The 16,108-nt window shown below is 42.0% G+C and overlaps 1 protein-coding gene across 1 annotated transcript in view; it reads right to left on the bottom strand.

Annotated features, from left to right (window-relative positions):
- Positions 1-16,108, bottom strand: part of LOC117389295 (sodium-driven chloride bicarbonate exchanger) — a 55,051-nt gene that overhangs the window by 662 nt on the left and 38,281 nt on the right. Inside the window, exons 22-31 of the mRNA XM_033986944.2 lie at positions 15,885-15,990; positions 9,130-9,291; positions 8,901-9,014; positions 7,688-7,849; positions 6,713-6,964; positions 6,571-6,639; positions 4,971-5,144; positions 2,089-2,208; positions 1,243-1,310; positions 1,051-1,157 (exon numbers count right to left, since the gene is read on the bottom strand). Of these exons, the coding sequence (XP_033842835.2) occupies positions 1,088-1,157; positions 1,243-1,310; positions 2,089-2,208; positions 4,971-5,144; positions 6,571-6,639; positions 6,713-6,964; positions 7,688-7,849; positions 8,901-9,014; positions 9,130-9,291; positions 15,885-15,990 (1,297 nt within the window). The 3' untranslated portion in view covers positions 1,051-1,087. The remainder of the gene's footprint in view (positions 1-1,050; positions 1,158-1,242; positions 1,311-2,088; positions 2,209-4,970; positions 5,145-6,570; positions 6,640-6,712; positions 6,965-7,687; positions 7,850-8,900; positions 9,015-9,129; positions 9,292-15,884; positions 15,991-16,108) is intronic.

Here is a 16,108-nt window from a genome sequence, read left to right as displayed (position 1 = left end):
TCGCTGAAAGCAGCTCGGGGGTGTTTGCTTCTTCAGAGATGGGAAGTACATTATCTCAAGTAAGTACATTTACTTGTGTAACTTTTAAAAATAAATAGACACCATACTTTTACTCCTACTTTGCTTACTCGTCCCACTGTATGTGTCCAACTGATAAAACATCATCAGACAAATCAACCTTTGAACATTTGTGTTTCTTGCGCCAGTCCTTCAGATTTAGTTTTTCTCATTTTTGTAGTCTTCTCCTTGAAAACGCCAGATTTCGTGCATCATTTGGAAATACAATTATGTTCATTGCCGAAATAAATCAGACAGTTCCTCTTATCATTTGCATAGTAGTTCCTCCAAGTATGTTTTTATTCTTACTTGAGTATTTCATGGACCATTTTTGTATTTCTACTTGAGTAATATTATTTACTCTTTTCACCACTGAGTGACAGTTAGTAGGTCTACAATAAGTTTAAAGTTTCTATCTTGAACAAATGGTAATATCTGAAGTACAGTATGCGTCAAAATAAATGTAAGAAGGATTAACTGTGAAAATTCTTGAAGGATGTGAAACAAACTCAATCTCATGAGGCACAATCTGTCATATCGCGTAAGTGTCTCTGCTCCATCTGATATATTTTTCAAACGTTAGCCCTAAATCAAAAGTTTGGACACTCCTTTGTTAGGCATTTCAAAATAAGATGAATATTTAAGGTGCATTATATCTCTTGATACTACATGCTTGTTATCATGGAGATGTTATTACCGTGGCTTGAATGTTCCACAGTATAGCAGTAAACACATCAATTTGGTATTTACTTAATTCCTTAATTCCAGGTGACTTTATTGCTAAAAATTCCTTGAAAAACATGTATTCTTGGCGGCATCACTTGCTTGTCTCCAATTTAGATTAGACACAACGTAAATATGCCAGGTATCCATGGTGATAAGTTTGATATCATACTGTGGAACATTCCAGGCAAAGCAATAACATCTATAATTCTCCTTTTATTAAAACACTAGATTGTGCAAAATGAGTTAAGTCTGCATGAAAAGTCTTACCATCTAATATTGTGACTTTAAACCATCTGATCTGTTCTTAGCTGTTCCACGTGTTTCCGAAGGAGCCTTTGGACATCTCGTCTGTGATGTTAATAACAGGGATTCCTCTGTTTGGAGCAGAAAGCAACAGTTTAACCGCCTCAACTCTAACAGGGGGCACAGCTGTCATTAAGAAATACAGTCAGTTCTCACTTGTAGCCATCTAAAGGAACTTGCACAACCCCATCCTCTTCTGCCAAAATGCTCTGCTCCTCCTCCTCCTGTAACAAACACAAGGTGATGTATGGTCAGTTTTGAAACTCGACTGGTACATTACATTATTATGACTGTTACCATATAGTTATCACTACTTTGAAGGTGCACTATATATATTTTTGGTGAAGTGTCTGCCACCTGAAACCTGCATAGTCTTAACAAGGACACCTCCAGTTCATCGTTGACATTTCTCTGTGTTTGGCTCTGGCGTCACCCAACTATTACAGAATTTGTCCTTCTTTAACATCATCAGCTTATCGTCCAGATTGTCTCCAGGCTCCTACTTAAACCTCCTTGTGTGGAAACGCAGTCAGATTTGAATAGCCAATACTAACGTGCAGTGTTGAGTATATTCAAGTCACTGGGTCCTGGACTGATGGTAAATAAACTTCCCCAGCCTCAGACATCTAGGGCCTCCTGCTTCTCTTTACAACTCTAGGGCTCGTTTGGAGAACACTTATTTTCCCTGACAACCTGCTCATCTCATGAAAATGTTATTACTTGCCTATTGTTCTCTGTTCTCTCTATTCATTCAATTAAAGGTGTTTTTATTGGCAAAAAATACTCAGTTTGGTGGAGTCACTTGCTTGTCTCCATGAAGTTGGCTAAGTTTAATGCTAGTCTTTGGAAACTTCCAGGCAAACAACAACAACATCTCCATGGAGACTAGAAGGTTTCAGACCCTTCACCTTACATAGGTACATAGAGCTTCTTTTAGTTGTTGTTTGATATGACTACAAAACCGTGACACAGTAAACAGGCTACTATAAGCTACTACTCCACCTCTTCTGCATCTTCCAGCTTTTTCTTCTTGCTCTCTGGCATGAGGTCGTCCAACCAGCTCAGCTCTCTCTTTGTGAAGATACAGTCCATCAACTTCCTGATAAACACCAGCGCCAAAACCTAACAAGGCAAAGAGATTACATGCAGGTCCTTTAAAAGTTTGTGAACAAAAACCATAAGAAATTTCAGACAGGAGGAAACTAGAGGCAAAAGTGAAATGGAGCATATTGTAATAATCTCTGTGCACAGCAGCGCCCGACAGCCTCACTATTTGCATCACTACTTCCTGTCTAATTTTATCCCTATGAGGTTTTAGCCGAGTCATGGTAAAATTAATAAATATTTAAAGAAAAGGCAGTGGACAATGAGATGTGGGTGAATGTCACTGACAATATGTTAAAAACTACACAAATAAAATGAATGTTTCTGGGTTTAAAAATTATGTTTCTCAATGATAAAATGGAAATTTTGAGGCATAATAAATATTATTACAGCACCAAATTCTTAAAGAAGATGAATAGTTTTTCAACAATAGTTTTTCATTGTATGTATAAAGATTTATTTCATCCCTCACCATAAATCATACTTTTTGCGAAGCTCAAACATAATGAGGCTAGAAAAAAGTTTATTTTCCATCTTCCATCCAAAAAAAAATTCTACCCTGAATTGATTATTTTGCTATAAAGACTTCAAATCATTATGCCATGTCAGTTACTCATTGCAAACAGGGCCTGCCCAGCCTATAAGCAGACCAAGCAGCTGTTTAGGGCCCCGGTGCCACCTGAGGGCCCCCAAGAGCCCATACATTTATATTGAAAATAATGATTGAAAAGTTTTCTTTTTCTGAAAACTAAACAGCACTTGGGTGTTTATACTAGTCTAAATATCCTTCTTAAATGATTAGAGAAATAAAACATTTTATGTTTTATTTCCAGTCGCTAAATATGTGCTGCCACGTTTGTTTTTGATTGGGGCAGTGATGTGGACAGCTACACCATGTGTGAAGGACCCCTCCCCTCCAGGTGCACTCTGGGAGCACTGAGGCAGCAGAGGGACATTTGAATGTGTGTTTTACAGACTAAAATACTTTAGTTAGTGAAGCTAAATTTATTTAAACTATGGGACAATGTTTGAAGAGCCCAGAGGAAGATCGTTTTGAGGACAGGACTTTTCAGAGAACACTCAAAATATGTCCCACTTTACACCATGAGACCTGCAGATAAAACAGTGAGACAGGACACACCTCAGAGGGACAGAGGACAGCAGGTGAGTCCGTTTATTACACTGGCTGTTTTTGGTTGTGGTCGATCCTTTTGTCTCTAAACATCAGATGATGTGAGTGAAGTTAAAGCGTCACTGCTCCTGTGTCACATTAATAACGATGATTATGACACAAACCTCTGTTACATCTGCTGAACGAAAGAACGACCTGTGAACGACTCCTGAATGAGTTGTGAATCCTCAGAGAGGGAAGCATCGATACCACGTTTTGCAAAATGAGTACAAGTACTTAATTTTGAGTACTCGATCATAATCGGTATCGGTAAAGATACAGATGCCGGACATCATTTTAACTGGTGTTTTTTTCACATGCTTTTGATAATATAGACTACTTTTTCATCTTAGAATACTTGTCCTATCTACTGAAATCACTGTAGTTTGGTATAATTCAAATCGAATTTATTTAGATAAGCAGCCGGCTTTAATATTTACCACTTCCTCTTTGCAAACCGCTAATGAGCTAACTGCTAACGAGCTAACTGCTAACGCGCTAACTGCCAACGGGCTAACTGCTAACGGGCTAACTGCTAACGAGCCACTGTTAGCATAACAGTGACTGTTGTGTTACTTTTACCGGGGCCACACTTTCACACATATGTTTATGCTGTACGTCTTTTAAAAGCTCTGAACTCGCTCTGTTCTGTCCCTAAATCTGTTTGTCAATTAAAATAAGTTACAGTGCAGCACAAGCAAATATTCACCAGCGCCACTTAGCAATATTAGCATGCTACTATTGTAAGCGCTGTGCTGACATCCTCTGTGAACTATAAACACCTTTAAAGTTCTAAATATTTGTATATTTCATGTGACAGTCACATGTGTCACAGCTGTGCTTAATGTGCAGAACTGTGAATGTGCAGCTTTATGTCCAGAGCTGCTCTGTGGAGAGATGAGCTGTGAGTCAAACAAGAAGCAGCACAGATACAGTGGTATCGGCTCTTGGTATCGACAGCCCATTGACAAGTACGAGTACTGGCACCCGATACTGGTATCAGTATCTGTGCATCTTTACTCATTAATATGTGCATTTAGGTAATAAACATAAAAATGATGTGATCCTAAAATCCTCTCTCTTAATTTTCAGTCCTTCCAAATGATCTGATGATTATAAATCTTTTGTTATGTCCAGGCTGTTTCTCTTTTTGAAACTCTTAAAATGCAGAATTAGATATAGTAGCCAAACGATGTACTCCAATTTATGACATAAAGAGTTGAGAAATGTAAGCCCACTTTAGTCAACTGGAACACATTAAAATGTACTAGAATTTTTAAATTTCCCTGACAGACCCTCCTTACTTACATGTTTTTATACTGTTGTACTTGTGGCTATTGTTGTTGTGAGCCTCTAGAATTTTCAGTTTTTAACAACTGGTTGTGATGATGTCTTAATGTTGTCAAATATGAATATGTGGCACTGAAGTGGAGAGGGTCCCCAAGGGCAAATTCAGCTTAGACCCCCCTAAAGGCTAGGGCCAGCCCTGATTGCAAATATACTATGGTCTTCTCCACCTTATTCCCTGTTGCTTCCATGTTCATTCCATTGAACATTCTAATGACATGTTAAAGGGTCTGTCATGTTAAACTGTTGCTGTAAGAGTTACCATCATGGGAAAGACTATGGCGGCTCTGGACGTCTTGATGGTCCATAGCAGGACCAGGCAGCTCAGTTGTATGATGGTGAAGAGGTGCACCTTCCTCAGAGGAACGTGACGGAGATATACAAAGTCTGGCTGGTGCTTGGCTGGCATGCCGAACAAGGTCAGGCGGTCAAAAAACTGTGGGGTGGGTGGGGGGGGTGGGGGGGGGGTGGGGGGGGGGTGGGGGGGGGGGTGGGGGGGGGGGAGGGTGGGGGGGGTGGGGGGGGGGGGGGGGGGGGGGGGGGGGGGGGGGAGGGGGGGGGGGAATGTAAATAAATAAATAACATACATTTATAGAACTTTGGCTACATCTAAAGGCAAGTTGATTGGCTGTTAATACAACAAAGCAAGATTACATTTTGATGTGAGAACATGTGATTTTGACATCTCTAAATGCTCTGTTCTATCTTGTGATGTCATGATTATGAAGCAGTAGTAGTAATTGAAATTGAATCTGAAATCATCCAAATGAGGGTGTATGGAGTTTAAAAATACAGTGGAGCACTTCCTGTATTGCCAAATGACACCACAAAGTGGAAAAGTGTGTTTTCAAAACACAATTCCAAGTACCGGTGTTTTCGATGAGGAAACAACATTTTAACATAGAACAGAAAATAGTGTAATATGGGCCCTTTATGTATATTTAGACCAGAGCAAATATATATTTTTGTATGCTAAAGCTTCACTTTGAGCTCATTATGGCCTTACATGGCCTTACAAACGGGGTAAAACAAGAAGTAAGCGAAGCAATTAAATAATAGTCAGGTGTTCTGCTAAACACTGGAACACACTAGAGGCCAATTAACACTTGTGTGGGCACCAGACGATGTGGAAGCCTTCCCTCATGCAGGCTCATTCAAGCTGCATACACCAAAAAGGAAATACTACTGAATACTACACTTCTTAAAGGGATATTACCTCTTATTATAGAACATGTATAAGCTTACATTTTTGAGAAAGTACTGGAGTGCATGAGAATGTTAAGATTACAGGTATGATTAAAAAGTAACATATTATCCAACGAAAAATAAATTAAAGGCTGTAGTATTTTGAAAGGTTCTGTAGGTCCATTCACACTTGTCCTGGCTTGTGCTCAGTTTAGCCCTGATGGAGACTTAGTTTTTTTGTTAAGGAAAACTTACAAATCTCACTATAATAATGCTGAATGTAGGTAAAACATGATGATATACTTACTGGAAAAGAAATATCTAAAATTGAATACTGTGTCCTCTGAAAAGTTTATTTCAATGCCCCATCGATAAATATGTTTGTAGTACTGCTTGGACTATAGGTGTAAGTTAGCTGTTAAACTACAGTTTGGTACAAGTGACTCTACTTTTATACTTAATGTAATTGTGTATTGTCCCAATAAATAAAAGGAGTGTATATTAAATTGTCTGCCATGTATGAATATGTTTACACTCTTTTATTCATCATGAGAAATAGAAGAATTGCATAAAATTAAGATTTATTCAAATAAAAATAAATAAAACAAATAAAAAATAAAATACATAAATACATATATAAAAAATAAAGACTAAAATAAAATATCGATGCACAGTACCTGGATGCCTCTTAGAGAAGACGCTCCCATGTACAGGAATACCCCATACAGCACAGGCATAGGAATGAACTGAAACACAGGACAGGCTTAAATACATGTTAGCGATCAAACCTGTTCAGTAGTAGAACGTCCAGGCCCAGACCTTTAGCACAGAGGTCATGAAGACAGAGCAGCCCATGAGCACAAAGATCATGAGGCCGGTGATGCGCTGCTCCCTGATGCCCAGGAACTTGGGCTGCTCCCCGGGGGCCGAGCACTCCGACTCCAGCTTCAGGCTGTTGACGTGGGTGATGGAGAGGACTGTAGCCGCTACGAACCAGGGCAGCCCCATCAGTGAGCACACGCCTAGCATCACTCCAACCATCAGCAGGTCCAGGTGGTACCCGCAGCCTTTCTGAAACGCAACAGAACACAAGATTTATTATTTAGGACTTTTGTCTAACCATCTGAGTGCCACTTTGTTTTGTTAACATATGAAAAATTTACTTTTTGGAATTTTCTACCATGTTATAATGTTGTTCCCTCATCAAAAACATGCTTCAAGAGGTTTTAGATGTCATCCATGCATGTTTGAGTTATTGCAATCTCTTCCGGTCCTCATTACGGTTAGCGGTATGAGCTCACACTTCTTGTACATGACTTACAAGCCTGCGTAACCCATGTTCCCACGCAGCCATTTTTCGTAAATATACAAGAGCAGGATACAAAACAAGACATTACAACTCCACAAACCTAATGCAATATGCAGTTGTTTCTTCAGCACGCTGACTGTGTTGTGATCACGCTCTGAAGGGGGAGTGACACGTGGAACAGAGAGAGGGCGCTCAGAGCATCAAAAACAATATGTTGTTTCGGCAAATATAGCATTTTCAAAACCATTTGGACCTTTAATACCGTTGGGGGAAAAAGTCAGGAGCAGTGAGTGAACACAATGCTGCACCCAGGGACCCATTTCCAGATCTTGAACAAGATTTGGTCAGGACTGTCTAGTTGGAGGATAAGCCTTAGTTTATTTGATATATTCCATACTTCACTACTTTCTTTAGAAATGCCAAGAATGTAGTGAGAGAGTAAAGACAAGTTACAAGTACATCTGTGTGAGCAGCATGTGAAATACCTTGAGTTTGTGCTCCTTCCTGTTGATGATGACTGCAGTAATCTGCTGGTCCATGAAGATGAGGATGGTGCAGAGTAGAGCTGGGATCAGGGTGACCAGTGCTGTCCACCAGGGGTTAGGCCCAATGGGGTTTATGAACCAACCTCGGTCATCTCTAGTGGGCTGGAAAACAACATTTCAAAATATGGTTATTACTAGGAAGAAAAAATAAAAGAGTTTAAAGTTTAGTCCTACTTTAGACCCAGTTTTGCAAATAGGAGCACACCCTAAATGGCAAATGCTTTTTTATTAAGGGAAAGAAATCTCTAAACACTACGATAATGGTGTAGGTAGGTAAAATGTGCTGATATCGTTTTAGAAAAAAAAAGTATCTAAAACTGAGTACTGTCCCCTCTGAAAAGCTCTTTTTAAAGCTCCATTGACGTGTGTACTACTGCTTGGACTACAGGTGGTAAATGTATGGTGTGAGATAACAAATATACAGTATAAGTAATTCAACATATAATCAGTAATAACATACAATTTATTCAGTAATATTAATATAATTTCATTTTTTTTTAATGTAGATGTATTTTTATTGCGGAAGGGTATGCCACCTCCTTGTCTCTATGAAGATGGTACAGCTTTGCCTGGAATCCTGGAATGGTCCACAGTATGGCATTAAACCTATCTATCTTGCATTTACGCAACTACAGATGTTTACATGTTACAGATGATTACAAAAACACAGTAAAAAAAACATTAATACTGTGATAAGCATCCTCTCTCCACAGATTTCACCTGTACAGTTACATGGAAAAAGAGGTGGAGGTTTTACCACCTGCTAGTCGCCATGGAGATGCCATTGCTTTGTCTTAAATGTTCAGCAGTATGGCATTAAACGTGTCTATGTCGATAGATACAAGCAAGCAACACTTGTGTGGAGCATTTTGCTTATTTTTTGCAATTAAAAAAACACTTAATTGAATAAATGCAAGATAAGATGCAATGGTGTGGAACATTCCAGGCAGAGCAATAATATCTCTATGGAGACAAACAAGTGCCAGACACTGTGCCAGAAAAGCTGTATAGTGCACCTTTAATTTTATTTGCACAGATCTGACCTGTACTATCACATACTTGTCTCCATAAAGATAGAAGTAGAAAAACAGTTATGGAGTGTACTGAACATTTTTTGTACCTTTTTTGTAAGTTTTATTTTGTAGTATCTTACCTTGAACACACTTGGTACTTTGAGTTTAGGAGAGGGTACTCCTAAAGCGTAGTCAATCAGTACCATGGTCATGATGGTGATAAACACTGCAAAATCACTGATGATGGCTCTCACCTAAAAACAAGTCAAACTGCAGTAATCATTTTGACCACTAGAGGTTGCCACATTACCATGATTGTGGCGACACTAGCAAGATCACTGACCAATGCTATTCACTTCTTGACAGTACCTTGGTGGGAAAGTAGTTTCTGAACTTGAACTCTTTGAGGAACGAAGACATGAAGACAGTGGAGAAGAAAAGGACGACACACCAGAAGAGGACATCAGGGACGTAGGGTCCATGAGGTCCACATGCGCTGCCCACAAACTCCCCCCTGTGCTTAAGGCAGCCCTGGACACACACACAGAGCTCAAATAATCTGTCTGCAGAAAATCCAAATATGTGAAAATGTGCTTTTATAGTAATTTGTTGTGTAATCCCATATAATCCTGTCTTCATGTCTTTAATCTGACTCTCTGCTCCAGTTGATCTGGGAAGCATGGCATTTATGGTTGGAGTGTGTAGCTGTTGCAAAGTAACTGATTTCCTGTTTCTTGGATTGAGACTTGAAAGAGGCACTAGCAAACACAAAGTACTATTACACATTTCAAAAGAGACTTTAGGGGAATTCTTGTTAGTGAGTTACTGCTAGTAAGGAGAGCACACAGGAGTGTTAATTTGTTTACAATTTTTACGACGTTCATTAATTAGTGTCAGTATGTTCTTGTAATCAATAACAAAGTTAATACATTACATGAGTACATTAAAGGTAATGTACACTATTTTTTCCCATGTCTTTGAGATAAATTTGCCCCAGTACAGATTTATTGTATAAGCAGCTTGAGGTCAAAATAGTCTGATGCATGCAGTCTGCACCTAATTATAAAGTGTTTTATTGTCTGATAATTCTTAACTGCACGCTAGCATGCTAATTGTTTTTAGCTTTTTAATGGCAAAACTTTGCTTTTGGCTCTGAAAGTGGTTTTAAACTCAGTGAATAATTATGGCACTTGTAAAACATAAGGTAAGCATTTAAAATGGACTAGTTGTTTTAAGACCATAAAATACAAGTACTGTGTTTTTACTACAGGCTGGTATTGGTACTCCCATATAGATGTGAGCAGCGACAAACAGAAAGGGAGAGAGAGAAATGTTATTGCAATGGTTCTCCAAAAATGTTTAAGTCTAATTGTTGACCAAGAATACATGAACGTTTCAGTTGTGACCAAGAAAAGGGAAAATTATAGAATTGAAATAGAATTAATGAATAGTTAATTATAATAATAATTAATTAAATAATAATGCCTAAAGTTAGAACTACTCGAAAAAGTTTCTGTGTATCGGTATGTGGTGTTAAACTTTGGAACAGTCTGGATATACACATCAAGCAATGCCACAGTATCAGTACGTTCAAGCATCGATATAAAAATATGATCTGGTCACAGTATCTAGAGGAAGAGTCCTAATATAATTTCAGTAATCTTGCAATGCTGGCTTTGTATCTACCATTTCTTTACCATTGTTGGTATTTGTTGTCCATTACAATTGTTGTATTTTGCTGTCCATTACTATTGTTGTATTTATTGTCCGTTACCATTGTTGGTATTAATACATTTCCTTACCATTGTTGGCACCTTAACCAATATGATGTAACACTTAAGTTGCATGAGTCTAACTCATAGTCCCCAATGTAATCATGTAATACAATCATGAAAAGGAAGTAAAGTATGCTCAATTTAAGAAATAATAACAGAGGGGGTGGGATTAAATAAGTTTTCTTCTTCCCACTCCTTTTTGGGCAATCGGAGATACTCTTTTTTTTTGTGTGTGTGTTTTGCTTGTCTGTTTTTGTTTATTTTTCCTTGTCTCTTGTATCATTGTGTTGATTGATATCGATTGTGGCTGCCTAGGCTATGCAAGAGAAAAGATGTCCATTTGCCCAAGACAAATAATAATAAATAAAAAATAAAAAAAATTGTTATTAAAAAAAAGAAACATGGATCAGCTTTTATCTAAAGGAAAAACTGAAGGTGTAAAATTTGATATATTCTTCTACTGAATAGATCAGTCTTGAAAATGTATTGGGTCAGGACAACCTTAAACCTATTCAGCATTTTTGAGATTTCATTTGTTTACAAACTGTTCTGTACCTATATGTTGTCATGTTTTCATTGTTAGCTTTTTGAAACTGGAATCCATCCATCCATTTTCTTCCGCTTATCCGGGGCTGGGTCGCGGGGGCAGCAGTCTAAGCAGGGACTCCCAGACTTCCCTCACCCCGGACACGTCCTCCAGCTCCTCCGGTGGGACCCCAAGGCGTTCCCAGGCCAGCCGAGAGACATAGTCCCTCCAGCGTGTCCTGGGTCTTCCCCGGGGCCTCCTCCCGGTGGGACATGCCCAGAACACCTCCCTAGGGAGGCGTCCAGGAGGCATCCTGAGCAGATGCCCGAGCCACCTCAGCTGGTTCCTCTCAACGTGTAGGAGCAGCGGCTCTACTCCGAGCTCCTCCCGTGTGACCGAGCTCCTCACCCTATCCCTAAGGGTGCGCCCGGCCACTCTGCGGAGGAAGCCCATTTCAGCCGCTTGTATCCGCGATCTTGTCCTTTCGGTCATTACCCAAAGCTCATGACCATAGGTGAGGGTAGGAACGTAGATTGACCGGTAAATCGAGAGCTTCGCCTTCCGGCTCAGCTCCTTCTTTACCACAACGGACCGATACAGCGACCGCATCACTGCAGACGCTGCACCGATCCGCCTGTCAATCTCCCGCTCCATCCTTCCCTCACTCGTGAACAAGACCCCGAGATACTTGAACTCCTCCACTTGGGGCAGAGACTCACCACCCACCCGGAGAGAGCAAACCACCTTTTTCCGGTCGAGAACCATGGCCTCGGATTTGGAGGAGCTGATTCTCATCCCAGCCGCTTCACACTCGGCTGCAAACCGCCCCAGTGCCTGCTGCAGGTCCTGGCTCGAAGAAGCCATCAGGACAACATCATCTGCAAACAGCAGAAATGAAATCCTGTGGTTCCCAAACCAGGCCCCCTCCGGCCCCTGGCTGCGCCTAGAAATTCTGTCCATAAATATAATGAACAGAACCGGTGACAAAGGGCAGCCCTGGCGGAGTCCAACATGCACCGGGAACAGGTCTGACTTACTGCCGGCAATGCGAACACAGCTCCTGCTCCGGTCATACAGGGACCGGACAGCCCTTAGCAAAGAGCCCCGGACCCCATACTCCCAGAGCACCCCCCAAAGGACACCACGAGGGACACGGTCGAATGCCTTCTCCAGATCCACAAAACACATGTGGACTGGTTGGGCATACTCCCATGAGCCCTCGAGGACCCGATGGAGAGTATAGAGCTGGTCCAGTGTTCCACGACCAGGACGAAAACCACACTGCTCCTCCTGAATCCGAGGTTCGACTATCGGTCGGATTCTCCTCTCCAGTACCCTGGAATAGACCTTACCGGGAAGGCTGAGGAGTGTGATTCCCCTGTAATTGGAACACACCCTCCGGTCCCCCTTCTTATACAGAGGGACCACCACCCCGGTCTGCCATTCCACAGGTACTGTCCCCGACTGCCACGCGATGTTGCAGAGACGTGTCAGCCAAGACAGTCCCACAACATCCAGAGACTTGAGGTACTCAGGACGGATCTCGTCCACCCCCGGAGCCTTGCCACCGAGGAGCTTGCCAACCACCTCAGTGACTTCAGCCAGGGTGATGGACGAGTCCGCCTCTGGGTCCCCAGTTTCTGCTTCCTCCTCGGAAGACGTGACAGTGGGATTGAGGAGATCCTCAAAGTATTCCTTCCACCGCCCGACAACATCCCCAGTCGAGGTCAGCAGCTCTCCACCCGCACTGTAAACAGTGTTGGTGAAGCACTGCTTTCCCCTCCTGAGGCGTCGGACGGTTTGCCAGAATCTCTTTGAGGCCGTCCGATAGTCCTCCTCCATGGCCTCCCCGAACTCCTCCCAACCCCGAGTTTTTGCCTCTGTGACTGCCCGAGCCGCGGCACGCTTGGCCCGTCGGTACTCATCAGCTGCCTCAGGAGTCCCACGAGCCAACAAGGCTCGATAGGACTCCTTCTTCAGCTTGACGGCATCCCTTACTTCCGGTGTCCACCACCGGGTTCGGGGATTGCCGCCGCGACAAGCACCACAGACCTTACGACCACAGCTACGAGCAGCCGCATCGACAATAGAGGTGGAGAACATGGCCCACTCGGAGTCCATGTCTCCAACCTCCCCCGGGATCAGGGAGAAGCTCTCCCGGAGGTGGGAGTTGAAGACCCCCCTGACAGAGGGCTCCGCCAGACGTTCCCAGCAGACCCTCACAATGCGCTTGGGCCTGCCAGGTCTGTCCGGCTTCCTCCTCCGCCAGCGGATCCAACTCACCACCAGGTGGTGATCAGTTGACAGCTCAGCCCCTCTCTTCACCCGAGTGTCCAAGACACGCGGTCGGAGGTCAGATGACACGACAACAAAGTCGATCATCGACCTCCGACCTAGAGTGTCCTGGTGCCACGTGCACCGATGGACACCCTTGTGCTCGAACATGGTGTTTGTTATGGACAAGCTGTGACTAGCACAGAAGTCCAATAACAAAACACCGCTCGGGTTCAGATCGGGGAGGCCGTTCCTCCCAATCACGCCCCTCCAAGTGTCACTGTCGTTACCCACATGGGCGTTGAAGTCCCCCAGGAGAACAACGGAGTCTCCGGTTGGTGCACTGTCTAGTACCCCTCCCAGGGACTCCAAGAAGGCCGGGTACTCTGCACTGCCGTTTGGCCCGTAGGCCGACACAACAGTGAGAGACCTGTCCCCGACCCGAAGGCGCAGGGACGCGACCCTCTCGTTCACCGGAGTGAACCCCAACACGCAGCGGCTGAGCTGTGGGGCAATGAGCAAGCCCACACCAGCTCGCCGCCGCTCCCCGCGGGCAACGCCAGAGAAATGGAGAGTCCAACCCCTCTCGAGAAGTTGGGTTCCAGAGCCCAAGCTGTGCGTGGAGGTGAGGCCGACTATATCTAGCCGGTAACGCTCAACCTCCCGCACAAGCTCAGGCTCCTTCCCCCCCAGCGAGGTGACATTCCATGTCCCCAGAGCTAGTCTCCATGTCCGGAGATCCGGTCGTCGAGGTCCCCGCCTTCGACTGCTGCCCGGATCTCTCCGCACCCGCCCCTCATGGCTCCTCCCGCAGGTGGTGGGTCCACGGGAGGAGAAACTGGAATTAAACTCAAATTTACTGTATCTACTTACATATATCTGCAAAACACCAGTTGAACATATTTTTATTTAGCTTTGGACAATGTTTTCTTTCAGGATCAGACAAGCAAACAATATAGGAGTAAGGTACAGACCCATGGATATAAGAATGATGAAAATCTGGCACCGTTCCCAAAGCAATTAACAATTCAAAATAGACCAGTGTTGAAAATGTATTTGAACTATGATGAATTGTATTGCATTACTTCATGGGACATGTACAGACAGGTTGCTTGGACACTGAGTTTGTTTATAATCCAGTTTGAGGCTCTGGGATTGAAAAGCGGAAATCTGATCTAGTCTCCACACGTTCTTTTTCATTAATTTATATTTTTATTATTGGTGAAAATACCATTTCTTTTGGTCGAGAGAAAGTTATGGTTCTAGTATATGAAAATGTATGTCATTTTAGTCATTATGATGTTTCATACTGATGAAAACAATGATGAAATGAAACTGACAAAATTATAGAGTACGAGACGATATAATCCCTTCCAGGAGTCACAGTAGGAGCAGAACAACTCGTAATGAGGCTAACGTGTAAACAGGCAGTGGTTCATTTGAAGATGACAGGACTTGTCACCTGCTGGGACAGACAAATAAGCAGAGGAGCAAAAAGCAAAAATTTTACTTGAGTAATATTATGCTTAATTAATATTACACTTACTTAAGTAGAAGTACAACGTAGTGGTACAAGAAATTAGTAAGAGTAAAAAAGTATTTTAGAAAAGAACTACTCAAGTAAGAATAACTTAAGGAGTAACTCTCTGGATGTAACATCTGATTTATAATAAGTTAATGTAATTGGGAGCAAAATATTAAATAGTTTGTATTTTAAACTGAATCACATCTGAAGGAGCGGTGCAAGAAATAAATGCTCACATCAACAAAGCTTTTGTCACTCGTCAACTTACTCACAGTGGGGAGAGTAACTAAAACTTTTACTGAAGTAAGAGTACTGTTACTTGAATAGAAATATTACTCAAGTAGGAGTAAAAGTATGCTACTAGAAAAGTATTCTGAAAAGGACAATGTCTTTAAAAAGCTACTTAAATGTAACTGAGTTCTACCCACCTCTGCAAATAAGTTTATCAGTCTGTATCAGTGCATTATACATTCTAGTGTCTCACACCAGTAACATCAAATTGAAAACGACTTCTGGATGAGAGTTAAAACATCTTGATTTCAGAAACAGTGCCCATGTTTACATGCACACCAAACATCTGATCATGATCTGATTTCTGGAGTTAAGAGATTATTGAATATCATGTAAACTGTTAAATCTGATGTGAGTAATCTGATTTCATTCTGATTGTTCACACGTGTAGGTTTTGACAAGGAAAATTATGCTGAAAGAGAAAACAAAAAAATAAAAAAGGTAAAAAAGCATAGTTTAAGTTTTTTTTTAAGTTTATTGTGCTTTGTCTTTGAAATACAAGTTAACCCATTAATTAACTGCCCCAGGTGCTTTTATCAGATTTACGTTGGGCACATAAACAAACTAACATATAAATATTTGGGTTATTTGATTATCTGTTTTTTATTGGCCACGTAAATGTACCCAGTGACTGACTATATGCTGTTGGTTTCACTCCACTTTCACAATACTCAGATGGCAGACCACTGTATCCTTGCCTGCTTCCTTCTACTGCACTATCTGTAGCTTGTACCTTGACCTCCAGTGCCTCCCAGTAGATTTCTGATGCCGTGATGTTGTTGAGCTCCCAATACTTGAGGGTGACGTTGGAGGGGTCAGTCGGCTCCACACAGGAACATCTGTGGACACACCCCACCATCTGGATGAATGAACAATCCCACATCTGTCTGTGCTTCCTCTTCAAGAAACAGCCAATATATGGAGGCCCCTGACTGCCACGTTAAAGGAATCAAAGCT

This window comes from Periophthalmus magnuspinnatus, chromosome 21, assembly GCF_009829125.3.
Source record: "Periophthalmus magnuspinnatus isolate fPerMag1 chromosome 21, fPerMag1.2.pri, whole genome shotgun sequence".
Taxonomy (NCBI): domain Eukaryota; kingdom Metazoa; phylum Chordata; class Actinopteri; order Gobiiformes; family Gobiidae; genus Periophthalmus; species Periophthalmus magnuspinnatus.
This window is presented reverse-complemented; position numbering and strand designations above follow the sequence as displayed.